The sequence below is a fragment of the Cavia porcellus genome, unplaced genomic scaffold (genome assembly GCF_034190915.1).
Source record: "Cavia porcellus strain 051 isolate PalLab524CR breed Dunkin Hartley unplaced genomic scaffold, mCavPor4.1 scaffold_10, whole genome shotgun sequence".
Lineage (NCBI taxonomy): Eukaryota > Metazoa > Chordata > Mammalia > Rodentia > Caviidae > Cavia > Cavia porcellus.
In genome coordinates, this window is record NW_026947493.1 from 84,234,367 (window position 1) to 84,250,372 (window position 16,006).

At 44.6% G+C, this 16,006-nt stretch overlaps 1 protein-coding gene across 8 annotated transcripts in view; it reads right to left on the reverse strand.

Annotated features, from left to right (window-relative positions):
- Positions 1-16,006, reverse strand: part of Ubr5 (ubiquitin protein ligase E3 component n-recognin 5) — a 125,241-nt gene that overhangs the window by 43,799 nt on the left and 65,436 nt on the right. For all 8 annotated transcript variants that reach the window (XM_063257699.1, XM_063257695.1, XM_063257696.1 and 5 more), the window contains exons 10-22: positions 15,312-15,428; positions 15,119-15,229; positions 14,181-14,335; positions 13,204-13,321; positions 10,551-10,735; positions 6,806-6,915; positions 5,981-6,093; positions 4,662-4,805; positions 4,463-4,574; positions 4,123-4,277; positions 3,574-3,771; positions 1,621-1,831; positions 439-565 (exon numbers count right to left, since the gene is read on the reverse strand). In XM_063257699.1, coding sequence (XP_063113769.1) covers positions 439-565; positions 1,621-1,831; positions 3,574-3,771; positions 4,123-4,277; positions 4,463-4,574; positions 4,662-4,805; positions 5,981-6,093; positions 6,806-6,915; positions 10,551-10,735; positions 13,204-13,321; positions 14,181-14,335; positions 15,119-15,229; positions 15,312-15,428 — 1,856 coding nt within the window. The remainder of the gene's footprint in view (positions 1-438; positions 566-1,620; positions 1,832-3,573; positions 3,772-4,122; positions 4,278-4,462; positions 4,575-4,661; positions 4,806-5,980; positions 6,094-6,805; positions 6,916-10,550; positions 10,736-13,203; positions 13,322-14,180; positions 14,336-15,118; positions 15,230-15,311; positions 15,429-16,006) is intronic.

A 16,006-nucleotide genomic window follows, 5' to 3' on the forward strand; every position in this document is an offset into this window, starting at 1 on the left:
GACTTGTCCATCCCATAACTCAGAAAACCTTAAAATCTGAACATCTGTAACACACATCAATTTTCACTTCTTTCCTGATGGTAAGACATATGAAAGACATACCTAGACAGGCAGTATGAAAATTAAAGATTGAAGCTCTTTCAATTCCTGCATTGTATTACCTGTTCACATAAAGAAAATAACTTCCTAGGAAGAATGCAACTTCAGAAAACAAAAGAATCAAGTTCAAACTATTTGTTTAAATCATCTTAAATACAGTCAGAGACTACTGTTCTACACTTAAAATCTACTTATCAGGTATTTTTCCCAGAAGTTACTGGGAGGAATCAAAACCACAACAAAAAGGGCCCACCAGTTCATGCATATGACAGGTACAAGATACACTGCCTTGTGAGTTTTTTTCATTCAATTAAACTTTCCTTATAAAAATCACATTACCTTCGACTACTTGACGATCCAGCCCGATTACCCGGGCCGTTGCTTGAGACAACTGATATTGCATTTGCAATGGCCTCAACAGCAGAAAGCCTTTCTGCAAATGTATTTCTTTCAGAGCGCTCTGCTTCTGAAACATGAAGGAAAAAACTGTTATTAACCATTAATATTAAGTATACACAGGTCACTTACCACAAATTACTATGCATCTCAGTGTTTATCTACATATTAGATAACAGATGGCTTAATTTTTTCTTCTTTAGCACAAACAGCACACCATGGACTGAAGAATGACCTTTAACATGCAACATATTTCTTTTGCCTATTTCTCTACCCCTAAAAGATCATTTGTAAACATACTGAAGTCTAGGTTTCACAACTAAAGAAAAAAAGAGCTACCACTCAGCTTACACTGCACTGCTATATATAATTCTCTAGTGTAATCCAAGACAATGATATAAAGGTCAGAAACTTGCCAACAATTACTTAAAAATGTAGCAACCAGGGCTGAGGATTTAGCTCAGCGGCATAAGCACCGGCCTTGCAAGCAGGCAGTAATGAGTTCGATCCCTGGTACTGACAAAAAGGAAAAAGACAAAAAAAAAAAATAATAATAATAAAAATGTAGCAACCAGAATATAATCAGCACAATTCAAAATAAAGAAAAACATGGTGATTTATATTTACACTTCAGGTTTCCAATTTTTCTCTTTATTTTTCCAATTAAAAACTTAATGACAAAAAAAAAAAAAAAAAAAAAACTTTCTGAAAATACCGAACAACACCATAAATTAATCTGGAATAAAATTTACCTCAGTACAATTTGCCTTAATGTGTAAAATAATTCCCATGGTAATACAGGTTATCTATGTCACTGTAAAATCAGTGAAGTTTGTTTACTACTGCACAGCCAGCTTATGTTACTGCCACGAGAAAGAATTAAAGACAATAAAGACACACCGAGGAACACATTTCCGCACACACATTAACACACCCACCCCAACAAGAGCACAGGCACACCATCTCTGAGAAAGTCAAAACTTCCCAAATCTTACAAACACCAAAGTACACACACACAGACACACAGACAGACACACACACGCACACACTCCTACTCCCCGCCCCGAGACCGCCCTCCTCTGCCCGCCACGTGCCCTCAGAGCCTGCGCAGGCTCCTGCCCTCACCCTCCTCCTCTTTGGTCTCCTTGTTGCTGGTGGGGAAGCAGACAGACACGCAGGCGTGCAGGATGTTCCGGTTCCCGTCGCAGCGGTGGCTGAGGAACGTCTGCAGCACCTGCAGGTTCTGCTCCAGCACCACCGCCTGCTCGAGGTTCACGAGGTACTGGCGGCAGGCCTCGTAGTCGCAGCGCAGGATGTGCTGCATCAGCGTCTGCTTCTGCGTGAGGATGAGCAGGGAGTGCGGTGAGCCGGGCGGCACAGGCTTCGGGGATGCACAGGCTCGGTGGCCAGCTGCACACGGAGCCCAGCGACGGCAGTGGCGACCACCACACGCCGGTGCCGAGAGGGCAGTGCCCGTCTCCTCCCCACCCCAACCTGCGCCGGGCAGGTTGTGCACCCCTCACTGCCCGCCTCTGCCAGTGCCCGCCGCACCCCAGTGGTGTCTGCTGCCCATGGGGCCACCGTCCACCTCCCGGCTTCCATGCCCTTCACTACCCCAGCGCTGAATGCAGGGATTACCACCATGGCCTGGGACACTATCTCATCCCCATAACCCTGGCAGTCTCGCTCTGCAGAGCCCCCACTAATTGCAGCACACACCGCTCCTCTGGGCTCCTCTGGCCGTCTCCCCTCCATGCAGCCCTCTGCTCACAGCTCTTCCCAGCTAGCAACTCTCCTCTAAACCAACAGCCCCACTGCCCTGCTCCGGAGCCCTCTGCAATGTCCTGGCTCATCTCTGTAAGTGGCAGCCTCATCTTCTGTTGTTTGGCTCTGTTTTTGGTACTGGGAATTGAACTCATGACCTCATACTTCCCAAGCAGATGCCGTGCAGCTGAGCAGAATCTCTGGCCCGGCAGCCTCCCTCTTCCAAAACCTTTGGCCCTCTCTTCCTCCACGGTAAGCCCTACGTGTGGCCATCAGCAAATGTCGCCAATTTACTTACACAGACACCTACTGTATCTATAATCACATCACTGTGTACTCATGCTCTGGGCCAGAGCCACGGCCCCAGGGCTTGCTATAGTGGCTTCGTAACCTGCCTCCCATCTGACCCTGTCCCCCAGTACTCAGCACATATGGGGTCCTTTCGAAGTCTGAGTCTGAGCGGTGGGGAGCCTTGCAGAGCTCTCAGTGATAAGCAGCCAGCTGGGCAATGCATGCCACGTATCTGCCATCACTGTTCTAGGTCAGCCTCGGCAAGGACGGCACCAACAGTTTCCAGTGCCGCGGCCCCCACAAATGCACCTAAGATCAACCACCCCCATTCAAAGCCAAGCTCCTCCTCTTCCTTTATCCCACCCAGTTCTCTTCTCACCCACACCTGAGGTTGTACAACACCGTCTTCACTTACTGCTGATCCATTCACAAAGCTTCAGTTCCCACTGCCCTAGGGTTTCTCAAACTACCCACCCTCCATGTCCAAGAGTTTTTAACCTAAACTACTAGAATTAGCCTTTTATGTGATCTCTAAACTCTGACTCCTTCCCAAGAGTCCATCCTTCACTACTAATCTTCCTTCAAAACTCAAGCTACTAGTTACCTACTTTAAATCCTCCTCCTCCTAGCAGTCAGGGAACCTCGGCCCCTCAGCCCGGTACGCAAACCTCTCTGTGCCTCTCCCCAGCCTCCCTGGTTGCCACTGGCTGACTTCATGATCCCTACCTTCTGGGGACATCTCAGGGAAGGTCCCAAAGACCTCAACTGGAGCCTCGGGGACACTTCCTGCCCTCAGCCTTACCTGATAATCCCAAAGTGAGCCTAGGAAGCACGCCTCAAAGAGACCTTGCAGAAGTCTCATCTGACTTAACCTTTCTGAGAAGGCACGTCTCCCCAGGACTGTGCCTCTCTCATACCCAACCCGACTGGTCGGTGCCATCGCCAACTCCCTCATCTCTGCCGTGCTCACTGTGGCAGGGCCTTCTGAATCAAAGTGCCAGACAATTTCCAAAGTCAAATTACCTCCACCGCCATGATGATAATAGCAGCTTTCTTTTTGATTGTTGAGTTAGCAGGAAGATTCACTAAAGAATGCACACCCATCCCAAGACTACTGATCGGTGGGAGATCCAGCCAGTCAGGATCCCTTATTCCTCCCATGCAGTCCTTGGCCATGGGATAGATGGTACCATTTCCATCTCGGAGAATGATGGGAGATTCCTGGAAGAGAAAGGAAGTAAGAAACTCTGGCTCCCAGTCAAAAGTGATTTTACTAGGTGTATTTATTTTCAAACTAGATGTTCGGGCCAGGGACATCGCTCAGCAGCACAAGCACCTGCCTGGGAAGTGCAAAATCCTGAGTTCAATTTCCAGTACCAAAGAAACAAACCACAAATGTAACTAGATGTTAGTAATAATGGTCAAATTAAAAACCCCACAGCACGATATGCTGAAAGTTCTAAATTCTTCAATGCTTCACTAGTAGTAAGCAAACCAGAGACAAAAACCCTAAGCTTTGCCACATTACTGGTACTGCCAGGCCAAGCCTGAAGCCAAGACGGGGCCGCTCACCTGCCCAGCAGTGAAAATGGCCACGTTCCTTTCATCCTGACCAAGGAAAGCAATGCTGCTGGTGGGAAAATTGTTTTCCTGTTCAGCTTTCCCTGTCGCAAGATCAAAAATACAGTAGCGCACCCAATTTCCGGTCTTCAAGACAGCGTGCACACCTTCAGAGCAGACAAATGAAAAGAGATGCTGTTAGAGGATCTATAAACAGCACGGCCACGTGGGACCTTTCTGGCCACACCTGAGACTCAGTCCATGCAGCTGACACAAACTCTCCAAGCCCCAAACCACACATGTAACCATACAACACAAGGTATGCTGACTTGAACACTCAGCCGATCTTTACCTTTAGAATCTACGTTCACTGCTAATATTTCTGTTTTCTCAGGGATACAAAGCTTTTTAGGTGTCCTCTGAAAACAGTCTGGAACTTTCGGAGTTCCACCAGTTTTGACAACCTGTACAACACAAGGAGAATTCTGTGCTCAAACCCTGCCAACACCCAAGGAGCTGCCCAGTGTCTTGCCGCGGGCACCTCTGCTCACCTGTAGCTCATCGATCCTCAGCAGCCTGCAGTCCTGCAGCAGGGAGGACGGGTCTGCGTCAGGGCCGGAGCTGCTCTGACAGCTGCTGTTGCTGGATGTCCCTGGGAACTTGACCGCGACATAGGCCCCGTCCACTTTGAGCACCTGAAGCACAAGCAGGAACACCGAGTGTCTACAGAGTTCAGGGAGAGGCATTCATAGCCAGTACAGTATGGACTCCTCCTAAATACATTTCTTCAATGCTCACCAGCTGGTAACACTAACTTGAACAGAAGTGTGAAGCTGTGCTGTTAATACCTATACCCAAGACTCAAGAAACGGACCCACACGGACAGTGAAGGCAACCTGTGGCTGTATGGCAATTAACTGAAGGAAGTACGATCCTTGAAACGGTCTCATATTCTCAGTCTGTGCTTTTTGGTTTGGTGCTTTGAAACAGAGTCTACGCAGCTAAGGCTAGTCTCAAACTCAAGGTGATCCTCCTGCCTCTGCCTCTCGACAGATGGCTGGGATGACAGGCATGCACTACCACACCTGGCCATTCTCTTTACTATAAAGTAGTACGGCCTGGCAGAACTTTCTTGAAGATGGCAGTCTTCTCCTTGGCACCATCAGCAAGCCTATACAGCTACTGTGTACCTGAAGTAGAATTAATGTGATCGAGCTCACCTGTAATGTTATTTAACTTAAAATAAGTGTGAACAGATGCCCACAATTAGTTTCTGGGGTGATGAGCCCAGGGACCGAGTAGACAGTGAAGACAAGATGGCCCTAGGACTTAGGCCCACATGGTGCCCAGCACTCTCAAAGCTTCTGTGGTCAAGCCAGAGTGAACAAGTGCCTCTGAAGAAATTGCCGGCATCTGGACAAGGGGCCACACAGAGGCCCGGGGAATGCGGGCACAGAGTGTGGCTCTCAGGAAGGCGACCGCACAGACAGCAGCCAGACACTCACACCGTGCTGCAGCTGTTGGGAGAGGGCACCATCCTAATTTCTTCAAAAGCAAACCCTCTTGGTAGGAGAAGAGAAAGTAGAAGGCACTTCAGGGAGAGAAGGATTCTTCCGTTGAGGAAGAATTTTTTGGTGTCACCAACCATTTCCATTCTCACTGTCTAGTGGCTTGAAAGAATGAACTGCATCAAACAAGTCATGTATCTGTGCAACTTCTCTGTAATCTAAAATCGGCCCCAAAATAGAGGAAAGTGGCACCTGTCTGAGTGCTGGGCCACAGACAGGATGCTGCGGGAGGAGCTGCCCACCAGGAGAGCTCCCAGACACCCACCCAGCGCCCCCGGGAACCGCGCCTGGTTGCCACGCACCTTGCCCACAGGCACGTTCTTAACATCTTCCACGAACACCACTTCGCGGAGGGACCACTGCTCCTCATTCACCTTCTCCTCTTCCTTGGGGGCAGGGGTGGACCGACGGCGTTCTGAGACAACCACAAAACAGTAAGCACCAAAAGCAAATGTAGAAGAGGCTTTGCAGACCGCATCTAACCCTATGAAGAGTGAGCACTTCTCACAGGGTACCAGTGGAGGTTTCCAAACGAAGACTTCTAAGGGCACTCCTTCCCAAGTGGGAGCTTAACAACCAACTTCTATTTAAAAACAAATACACAGTGAAGAACTGTACCTATCAACGTCTAACTGTACTGGCACTACTACAAACAGTGTAAGAATCCAAAAACTGTACTTTGGACTTTCAAAATGAGAGTTCCTTATCAAGATTGAAAAAACAAGGTCCACTGCGCTATCTTCAAAGTCATCAAGTATCTATGACAGTCAAAAGGCTCTTAAAAATTCTTCAAATTCACCATGCAGTATTAAGTGAAAATATTTGAATTCTACAAATTCTAGAAAATAGTATGACCACTCCATAAAAAATTCATACAACAGTAAGTGTTTCAACAGAGGAGGGCATGTATTTCTGCTACTAAGTAGTAGCTACCTGCTTCTAGTACTACAGGAAACTTCATGTATCTTTGAAAACTGTCATGCTCAAAACAAAACAAATGGTCAACACTATCTTTCACTTAAAGCTTTCCTAAAATAAAATAGTGAACACACAACTTTTATGAAAAATCACATTTACATAATGATAGGCACTGAGCCAGCCCAAACACCAGCCCACAGGAAACTCACTGTAGGGCACGGATGCGCTGCTGGCAATCGACGACGCGTCGCTGCAGGTAGATGCCGGGGACGGAGGGGGGCCCATCTCCGTCTTCACAGGCTCCTGCTTGCTCTCAGGCCTATGGGAAGAAACAAGATTTTCCTCAGAACTGGGAAAACTCAGTAGCAGGAACTTGTCGAGTAACGCATTCAATTTATTCTTACAAAGCAATCAAACACAAACAACTTCCAGGAACCAATGTGACCTGAGGCCACATGCAGGGAAAGACACAGGGGCACTGTGCACTTGCCCCGAGGGGCCACAGACTGCACCCGGGGCAGGACTTCCAACAACTCTGCGAGTGGACTTGGAACCGCTGCACAGGGGCAAGTAACTGGGGAGAATGACTCAAACACACCTGCTGGAGAAAGAACAAGGGCTGCATGTAACTCACCCTAAGCCTCTCAAGCAAGTGGTTCCACGCCACCCCTTGGATGCCACAGCGCACAGCAGCCAGTGGGCCCAATACGCCCCTGCCCCACCGCCGATCTCCCAGTGTGGAGGACAGCCTCTCCAGGGGGCTTGCACCAATGCAGTCCTAACACCGGGGGCAGTGTTAATAAGCTGCTCCCCCTCAGCACGCTAGTTCATCAGTGCTTGACTTAGCTACAGCAATGAGCCAGTCTCTACAGATAACACCACTGTTCATCACAGAGATACTGTGGTCCCCTTGACACTCTCGCCTGCTCTTTTCACCAAAATCCCCTGCCTGAAGGGAGCAACCTGAAAGCAGGCCAACTCTCACAGCACGCTGCTGGCCACTCCACAAGCCTGGCACCGGCAAGACGGCCACGCAATGACAGCACCTCCCAGGTGCTTTCAGAACTAGCATGAAACGACTGTGTCTTTAACATTCCAGCCCTTTTCTGTATTTCTGAGTTGGCATGATCCCAAACCAAAACGTTTAAAGTGCTATTTTTAGAATGTAATATAACTACACTTCTAAGTTACACTGGTCATATATACTTACTATTTTAAAATTTAAGTATTTAGTTCATGTACAAAACCATCAAATTACAATACACATGTTTTAAGAGATTAGTAATTTTTTAAACATGCATATAGAGTTATGATCTTCGTACCTAACTCCAAACATTAGGCCAGCCCCAAAGTGTGGGACAATATAAAATTTAGGGTGTTCCTGTTCACATATCTCTCCAACTCCAAAAATGTTTACAAATCCTCTGTAGACTTTTTCTAAGTTGATGTGGTAGCGAATATCTATAATCACGACTCTCTGTGAGGCTGAGTTTGTGCCCAAACTAAGCAACTTGGCGAGAGCCTGTCTTTAATTTAAAACTAAAGAGAAGGGAGGTCAGGAAGGTAGCTCAGTGTGAGGACCCTCAGTTCAACTGCCAGTATCATAAAAATTAATTAATTGTAAAACTTTGTCGCACAGCAAGAGAAACCACCAAGTGAAGAGACAACCCATTCTGTGGGAGGACATGCTTGCCAGTTGTTTTCCAAATGAAGCATTACTATTGAGAACATAGAAAGAACTCAAAAAAATCACTCCTCCCAGATTCAAAGACTCAATCCAAAAATAAGCATCTGAGATGAACACATACTTATCAGATGAATAAGTACAAACAGCAAATTATTATGTGAAAAAAATATTCAAACATCACTGGCCATTCAAAAAATGCAAATTAAAGTAACACCGAGATTTCACCTCATCCCAGAAAGAATGGCTAGTACTAAGAAATCAGCCAATAACAAATGCTGGAGGGAAGGTGGGGCAAAAGAAACCCTTCTCCATTGGTGGTGGGACTGCTGAATGGTGCAACTACTGTGGAAATCAGTGTGGAGATTCCTCAAAAAACTAGGATTGCAGTTCCCATTTGATCCAGCTATTCCTTTTCTGGATATCTTCCCAAATCCCAAGAACTAAAAACATCACACCACAGTGATATATGTGCACCCGTGTTTATAGCAGTACAGTTTATAATAGCTGGATCTTGGAAACAACCTAAATGCCCATCAACTGAGGAATGGATAAAAAAGATATAGTATTTCTACAAAATGGAATACTATTCAGCCATAAAGAATGATAAACTGGACACATACGTAAATGGACATGTGTAGAGAACATACTTATTAGTGAAATAAACATATCACACATGCATAATCAACTCTCTGTTTCATTAGTATGATAAGGAAAAAACATGTTTTTTGTCCCAGACAGAGTGACCAGCCAAGCAATGACTCAGGGCACACCTGCCTTCACTTTAACCCACTGTGAGCCATTTTGAAGTGACTTTTAAGAACTTTTTGATGCAATTATAAGGTTTGGGTTTTTGCATGTGAAAATCCAGTTGTTCCAGTATATTTATTGAGGGTACAATCCTTTCTAAACCTAGTTGCTTTTCATATTTGCCAGAAATCAATTATCTGTTGTGTGGTTATCTTATGTTGGGATTTTATATTGGTAGTTTGGTGGTTTGTCTATCTTGACATCAGTGCCGTTTTGTCATGATTGGTGTAACTTTGTGATAAGTTGTGGGACTGGAGCTCTAATTTTGTTCCTTTATCAAAGTTGTTTAGACTATTCTCAGTCTCTTTGTTTTTACAGAAATATAAGAATCAAAATATTAATCCCTATGAAAAATGATGCTGACAGTTTGATAAGGCATTGTGGTTTTTTATCTTTATTATTTTCTTCTATTCATTTTTTATTTCGCTGTCTTTTATTTTTCATTAAAAAAAAAAAAAAAAACACTTCGCTTCCAACACATGAACCTGTAAGACCCTTCCTACAATAAAAATGCAGCAAAATGTTTGACAGAAATTACATTACAGGGGCCTGGGGATTTAGCTCAGCGGCATAAGTGCCTGCCTTGCACGCATGCAGTCATGAGTTCGATCCCCAGTACTGATAAAAAATAAATAAATAAATAAAAAGAAATTACATTACATTGGGAGGCTGAGGCAGCAGGATCACCCTGAGTTCAAGGCCAGTCTGGGGTACAGTGAGTTCAAGGCCAGCCTGAACTGCATAGTGAAACCCTGTCTCCAAAAAGATGAAAGAAAAAAGAGAAATAAAGAAAAAAATTAATTATAAAAAATGAGAGGAGGACAAAGTTAGAGCAACAAGAGGGTGGAACACATTGATGCTGTAATCAACATCGGCAAAGAACACACTGTGAGGACCAAAGCAAGGACACTGGAGATGCCAACACTACGCTGCCAAACTGGCAGCCGTCAAGAGCAGCTACACGCTGCCTGACAGGAGGCAGCAAGAGGATCAATAATTCAAGGCCAGTCTACACAACTCAGTGAGACCCTGCCTCAAAATAACTAGAGAAGAAGAGAGAAGAAGAAGAGGAGAGGGGAGGGGAGGGGAGGGGAGGGGAGGGGAGGGGAGGGGAGGGGAAGGAGGGAAGGGGAGGGGAGGGGAGACGAGACGAGGGGAGACGAGACGAGACGAGACGAGACGAGACGAGACGAGACAGGAGAGGAACAGGAATGGGAAGTGGTAGTGAAGCTTAGGAGTAGAGCACTAGCCCAGCATGGGCAAGGTCCTGGAGTCAATGCCCACTATAGCCAAAAACCCACGAGAACAATCAGCGGCCTGAACCATGCAAACGTGAACCACGTGATAAAGCAGCAGGAAAAGCGCTTCTTGCTTTCCGTGTCCACGCGTGTCCAGGGCACCACAGACACGCCCTCGCACGCACGCACGCACGCACACACAGCAAGCGTGGCAGCACTCACTTGGCTTCGGCCGTCTTGCCAGCTTTCTCCATGCTCTTCAGGCTCTCAGGAGATCTGAGCTGGAACCTGCAGCTGTCATTCATATTCCACACGGACTCCATCAGGACGCCCACTTTTGGGATGCCAGCATTGACCGAAAACGCCACTGCGCCCGCATGGTAAAGCGGGTTATTTCTTAAGCACACCTAGCAAACAAAAGAAACCACTATCAGGAGATCTAATTTTAAAACAAAGTAGAACAATTATTTCAAATATGTGAAAATGCAATACATGAAGGTCCACTTCCCTGGTTTGTTATTACAACCTTACACAATTAGTAACACCAGTAATGTGTCAACCTAAAGGTCTTCATCAAGAAAATTTATTCCTAAGACTACAGAGCAAGAGTAATTTCAGCATGTCTGCTAAGTACTTAGCACTGATTTTTAAAATTCATGCAGAAAATAATTATCCTGTCAAAAAGAATAAACAGAAACTTAAAAGGCTTTTATTAAAAAAGATGTGAAGAGGAAAAAAATTGTACTTGTCTGTTTCCTTTAATTTGAAATTACTTTCTTCATTAATTCACAATGCTACATACACTTTATCTCTGTGGTTGTTCATTCGCCCTAGAAGACTGGAGTTTTTTTTTCTTTTTTTTTTTTTTTTTGGTACTGAGGATGGAACTCACAACCTTGCATTTGCCAAGCAGATGCTTATGCCGCTAAGCTAAATCCCTGGCCCCTAAGACTGGAGTTTGTAATACTAGCTACAAGTTTCAGTAGACTGTCATTTTTCCTTTAAATTAAAAAATACTAGTTACACCCCAGTGTCAGAAGACGATAATCTATATGATTCTTCCTGTCAGGTTATACTCTGAAAGCCAGTGACCATAAAATATACCCTGATAGCTCCATCCGCAGCACACGCTGCATCTCTGCAGATCTCATCTGCTGTCTCCAGCAGGCCAGCCTGAATGACATTCCGTTCAGTCACCCAGTAACAAACACCATGCTCTACTTCACCACTGACACATATGAAGACACTGTTCTGGGGGGCTTTAGTTAGAGGACTGTGGAGCAAATGGTTTAGGGTCGCAGTTCTACCAAGGAACGGTTGTGTGCCACTGAAATTCCAGGGAATGAACAAACATTTAGTTCCCAGCTTCGAGGGGAAGATCTCACCTCTGCTCAGCTACGATTTGGCAGCAAGTCTCACCAGCAAAGTGTTAGAGCAGATTGGTGACGGATGAAAGCCTAAAAGAGGCTCAGTAAGAAAGGTTTAATGAAGGAAAAACTTGGCATGTTATAACAGACGTCACTTACGGCCGGATGTGTGCCGCGGGCTGAACCCACGGCCTTCACACTCAGGTACATCCCAGACACTTCTGGGTTTATTTTTGTTCTTTATTTTTTTGGAAACAGGATCTCAGTGTAGCTCAGGCTGGCCTTGACCTACACTATATAGGCCAGGCTGTCCTCAAACTCACAGCAATCCTCCTGCCTCAGCCTCTCAAGTGCTGGAATTACAGATATTTACCACAACATCCAGCTGAAACTATGTGCTTTTTAAAACACAAGATAAAGAATATAGAGGTTATTATGTTTTGGTAGTTTAAAAACAACACCATTTGTCTTAATTTTATGAATTATAAAAGTTTCTAAACACTCATCAGAGCATTTGCAATAATGAATATAAACATTAGGTTTTTACCTTGATAAACCTTCTTCAGACTCTAAAAATTAAAAGTATAACAGTTATGAAATTCTTCTGATTCCCAGGACCTTTTTCACTATTAAATATTAGAGTATTAAAAATATCTTTTGTTTATGTGGGTTACATCTAGTTTAAGTAGTAAATTAAATGTATACTAACTAAAACTGAGAATTTAAAAATTATTATAGTAATGAAACCCCATAGTAATATAAACAATTCTTAAGAAAAAGAGATTTTCAAAAATGTTAGTGAGAAAGTGGTGTTATTTATTACACTTATAGGGGCTGGGGATTTAGCTCAGCAGCATAAGCGCCCACTTTGCAAGTGCATGGTCTTGAGTTCAATCCCTGGTACCAATTTTTAAAAAAAGGAATTTATTACACTTTTATACACTCTCGTCAGACTTAAACCAGTGGGTTTCTCCACCCACTTGCTGTAATGTGGCACACCCAGCCTTGGGTCGGGCAGAAAGCAGACAGCCCTGTGCTTCTCCTGAGGTCCACAGACCCAGCAAGGGATGGAGCAACACCTCAAGAACCCCTGGGCTGAGAAAATCACCTTCCAGGCCACACTTGTGGAAACAACACTGCCCCCAGTAATGGCATCCCCACAGAGGGGCACGGACAGGCAGCCACCTGTCTGTCTGGCACAATGACGCTGACCCCGCCACCAGAACTGAACCCTTTTCCCACAGGAGTGGCTCCAGGCTTTACAGTTTGAAAGTGCCAAGTGAGTTTTTAAATACAGGAAATTTTACAGGGCGTACATAAATACAGGAGTTTTTAAATACAGCTAAATACAGAAGCAGCCACAGGAGACTAATGACACTGAAACACAGTGCATGACATGTTACTTGGCCACTGCGTAAGGCAGAAATGACGAGAGACACAGGCCGCGTGCCGGGAGGCGGGGCTCGGGAGGAAGCCGGGGCCTGGGGACAGTGTGCTTGTCCACTCACCTGGGTACCAACCGTGATGTTTGGCATGGAGGAAATACCAGCACTGGACTTGGGCTTTTTATTTTTAGCTCTCGCTTTCTCTAACATTTTTTTCCTTTGACTAAAAGGGACTACACCCCTGAAAAAGAAAATCATAAATTGGCCAAATAAGAGGGGGGAAAAAAACCAACCATTATATAAATGTGAAACTTCCATATTAGAGCTAAGCAGTCCTTCTGATACTTTTGTTCAGAATACTATTAACGTGTCTATAAACTTGTAACTACAATTTGTTCACCCATTTAATAGCTAGATTTGCATTTATTAAACTTTTAGGATTAAGTTTTGTAAAAAATTTATCAATTGATACTTTTTTCCAGATAATTACATATTATTGGAGATGCCCCATATATATTTTTGCCAATATAAATTTACTGTACTTCCTTAAAATACTATAAACAATAACTACTACTTCTAACATTAAAGCTGTATTTAAATAAGAAAATACACAATTAAATAAAAACAAACAAACAAAACATTCTAAAAAGGCTGGAGACATACCTCAGTGGCAGAGCACATGGCTAGCATACTTGAGGCCCTAGGTTCAAGCCCCAGTATCATCTCTGCCCCACAAAAAGAAAGAGACAACTTATAGGCCATGCTCTGTACTTCTAATTATGCAAAGCAAGATACATATTAATGTACGTACATATGTATGTATGTATGTGTTTATAGGAAGGAAGAAAAGTCTACAACCATCCTGAATGTTAACAGTCGGTTTCTTTGGGTTGTAGGTGATTTTCTACTTTGGTAAAATTTAATATGACACATTACTTTTATAAACTCATCTCCATAAGGTTTTCCTCTGGTAAGTGTAACCTGGCTGCCCCGGAAACAACACACAGCACCACCAGCACCACCACCACCACCACCCCGCCACTCACAGCGCAATCTCCTGATGCCCTTTCCCCCAGATTCCCTCCTCGCTGTAGACTTACCACCAGTATAAACTGTTCTCCAGCTGGGCGCAAGTGTAAAGGGCACAGCAATGCAAAGAAACTATCCGCTCTCCTTGGAGTTCAGAGTAAGTCTGTGCAGTATGCTCTAGTTTAGAAGCCACAGAACTTAAAGTTTCATCCACCCATGTAGCAACCTAAAGAATAACATATTAAGAGGTTTTAAACAAAAGCAAGCAGCTTTTTCAAAAGGGATGCAGTGGAAATTATTAAAGCCAGGGCCACTAGTGTGATACCCCTCTAACCTCAAACACCTTGGAGGCTGAGGCAGGAAGATCACAGTTCGAGGCCACTCAGGGAAAGCAGGGATGCCTGTCTCAAATCTAGAGGGCTGAGGGGTCTGAACTCAGTGATAGATCTGCCCAAGGTTCAAACCCCACCCAGTACCTCCTTTATCACCACGCCCTCAAAAAAAGCAAACAAAACCTAGGTCAAGTGTGCACACTGGAATTCTAAAATGTCTTCTTAGTAAGACTAAAAAAATCAAATACGTCCTTTGCATGTAAATCAACACAGCTACTGAAATCATTGTCTAAGGCCATCCTTTAAGGGATTAATCTTAAACACCTGTTCCAACAATGTGTAATAGAATTTAGTGACTTTAAAGCCAAACTGACCACCTGAGGCAGAACATCATATGGTTACAATCCACCTTTTCTTAAAATTCCCTCCTTTCCCCTTTCAATTTTGTAAATATCTTCCGCTTTCCTTACAAGAAAACTCTACTTTTAAAGCTGGTTATTAGAATAGTGATAAACTAGCCAACATAAAAATAAAACATTGGATTATTCTCCTCAAGCTTAATACTTATGGATCTAATTATACAGAAGGACAGAAAATGGAAAGATGAAAAGGGCAAGAGGAGAAAGGAGACCAAGAATTTAAGCATGAAAATGTTTATAATGTAAAGTGACTCCTACCTTGTTATTTTCTGTAGCTACAGTTGCTCTTATGCTATTTGCAGACAGGAGGACTATCTTTTCATTGGTTAACCCCAAAAATGTTGCTCTTGGATGATGTAATGAAGGGTTCTTTGAAAGCATAAGAAAACTGATTACTATTTGTATGCTGGTGTGCAGCGCCAGTCAAGGCAAACCCCACACATGGCCATACCTGGGCATTCCTGTAGGGCTCCAGCTCGCTCCACTTCCACTGGTAAAGCTCCCCTTTGCTGCTCACAGCCAGCAGCTCGGAATACAGGGCCCCAATGCAAACGAATTTTGTTCCGTCCTGAAAGTCAGAGCAACACAATACTGGGAATGCAGAATGACCCACCCACGGGCTTTCTGCATCACATCAGGTTCAGTGGGTGGACACAGGAGCCACAGCTGCCCCTAGTCTCCAGCCTGGCTCCTCCTCCCAGGCCATCTCCCCTCCCACAGCCTTCTTCCCCAGGACCTTGCCCTACAGCACTGTCCTTGCAGTGCTCTCCACGAGTGTCATTTTTCCTTTGCTCACTCATTCCCTCTAACACCAAAGGGGACCTGCTCTAGCCGCACTGTTCACGAAAGCACCCCATGCAGCACACCGGCTCCCTGGTAACATATCCTCACAACTCTGTACCCAGCGGACGGCGGGCCAGGAGGGATGAGGAGTGGCAGTCAAAGCAGGGCAGCGCAGGCAGGAAAGAAGACCCCTTCAAAGTATCAGATTTGATTCCAAGCCAATGAAATAGCTATCTACAGCTAAAAGCTCATTAACTTTTACGGTGAAATGCATACAACAGTTAGGGTGCAATTAAGTTACAAAATCTTAGGCCAAAAATGTAAGGATTTATTACAAATCGTAACTTTTTAAAAAATAAGCCC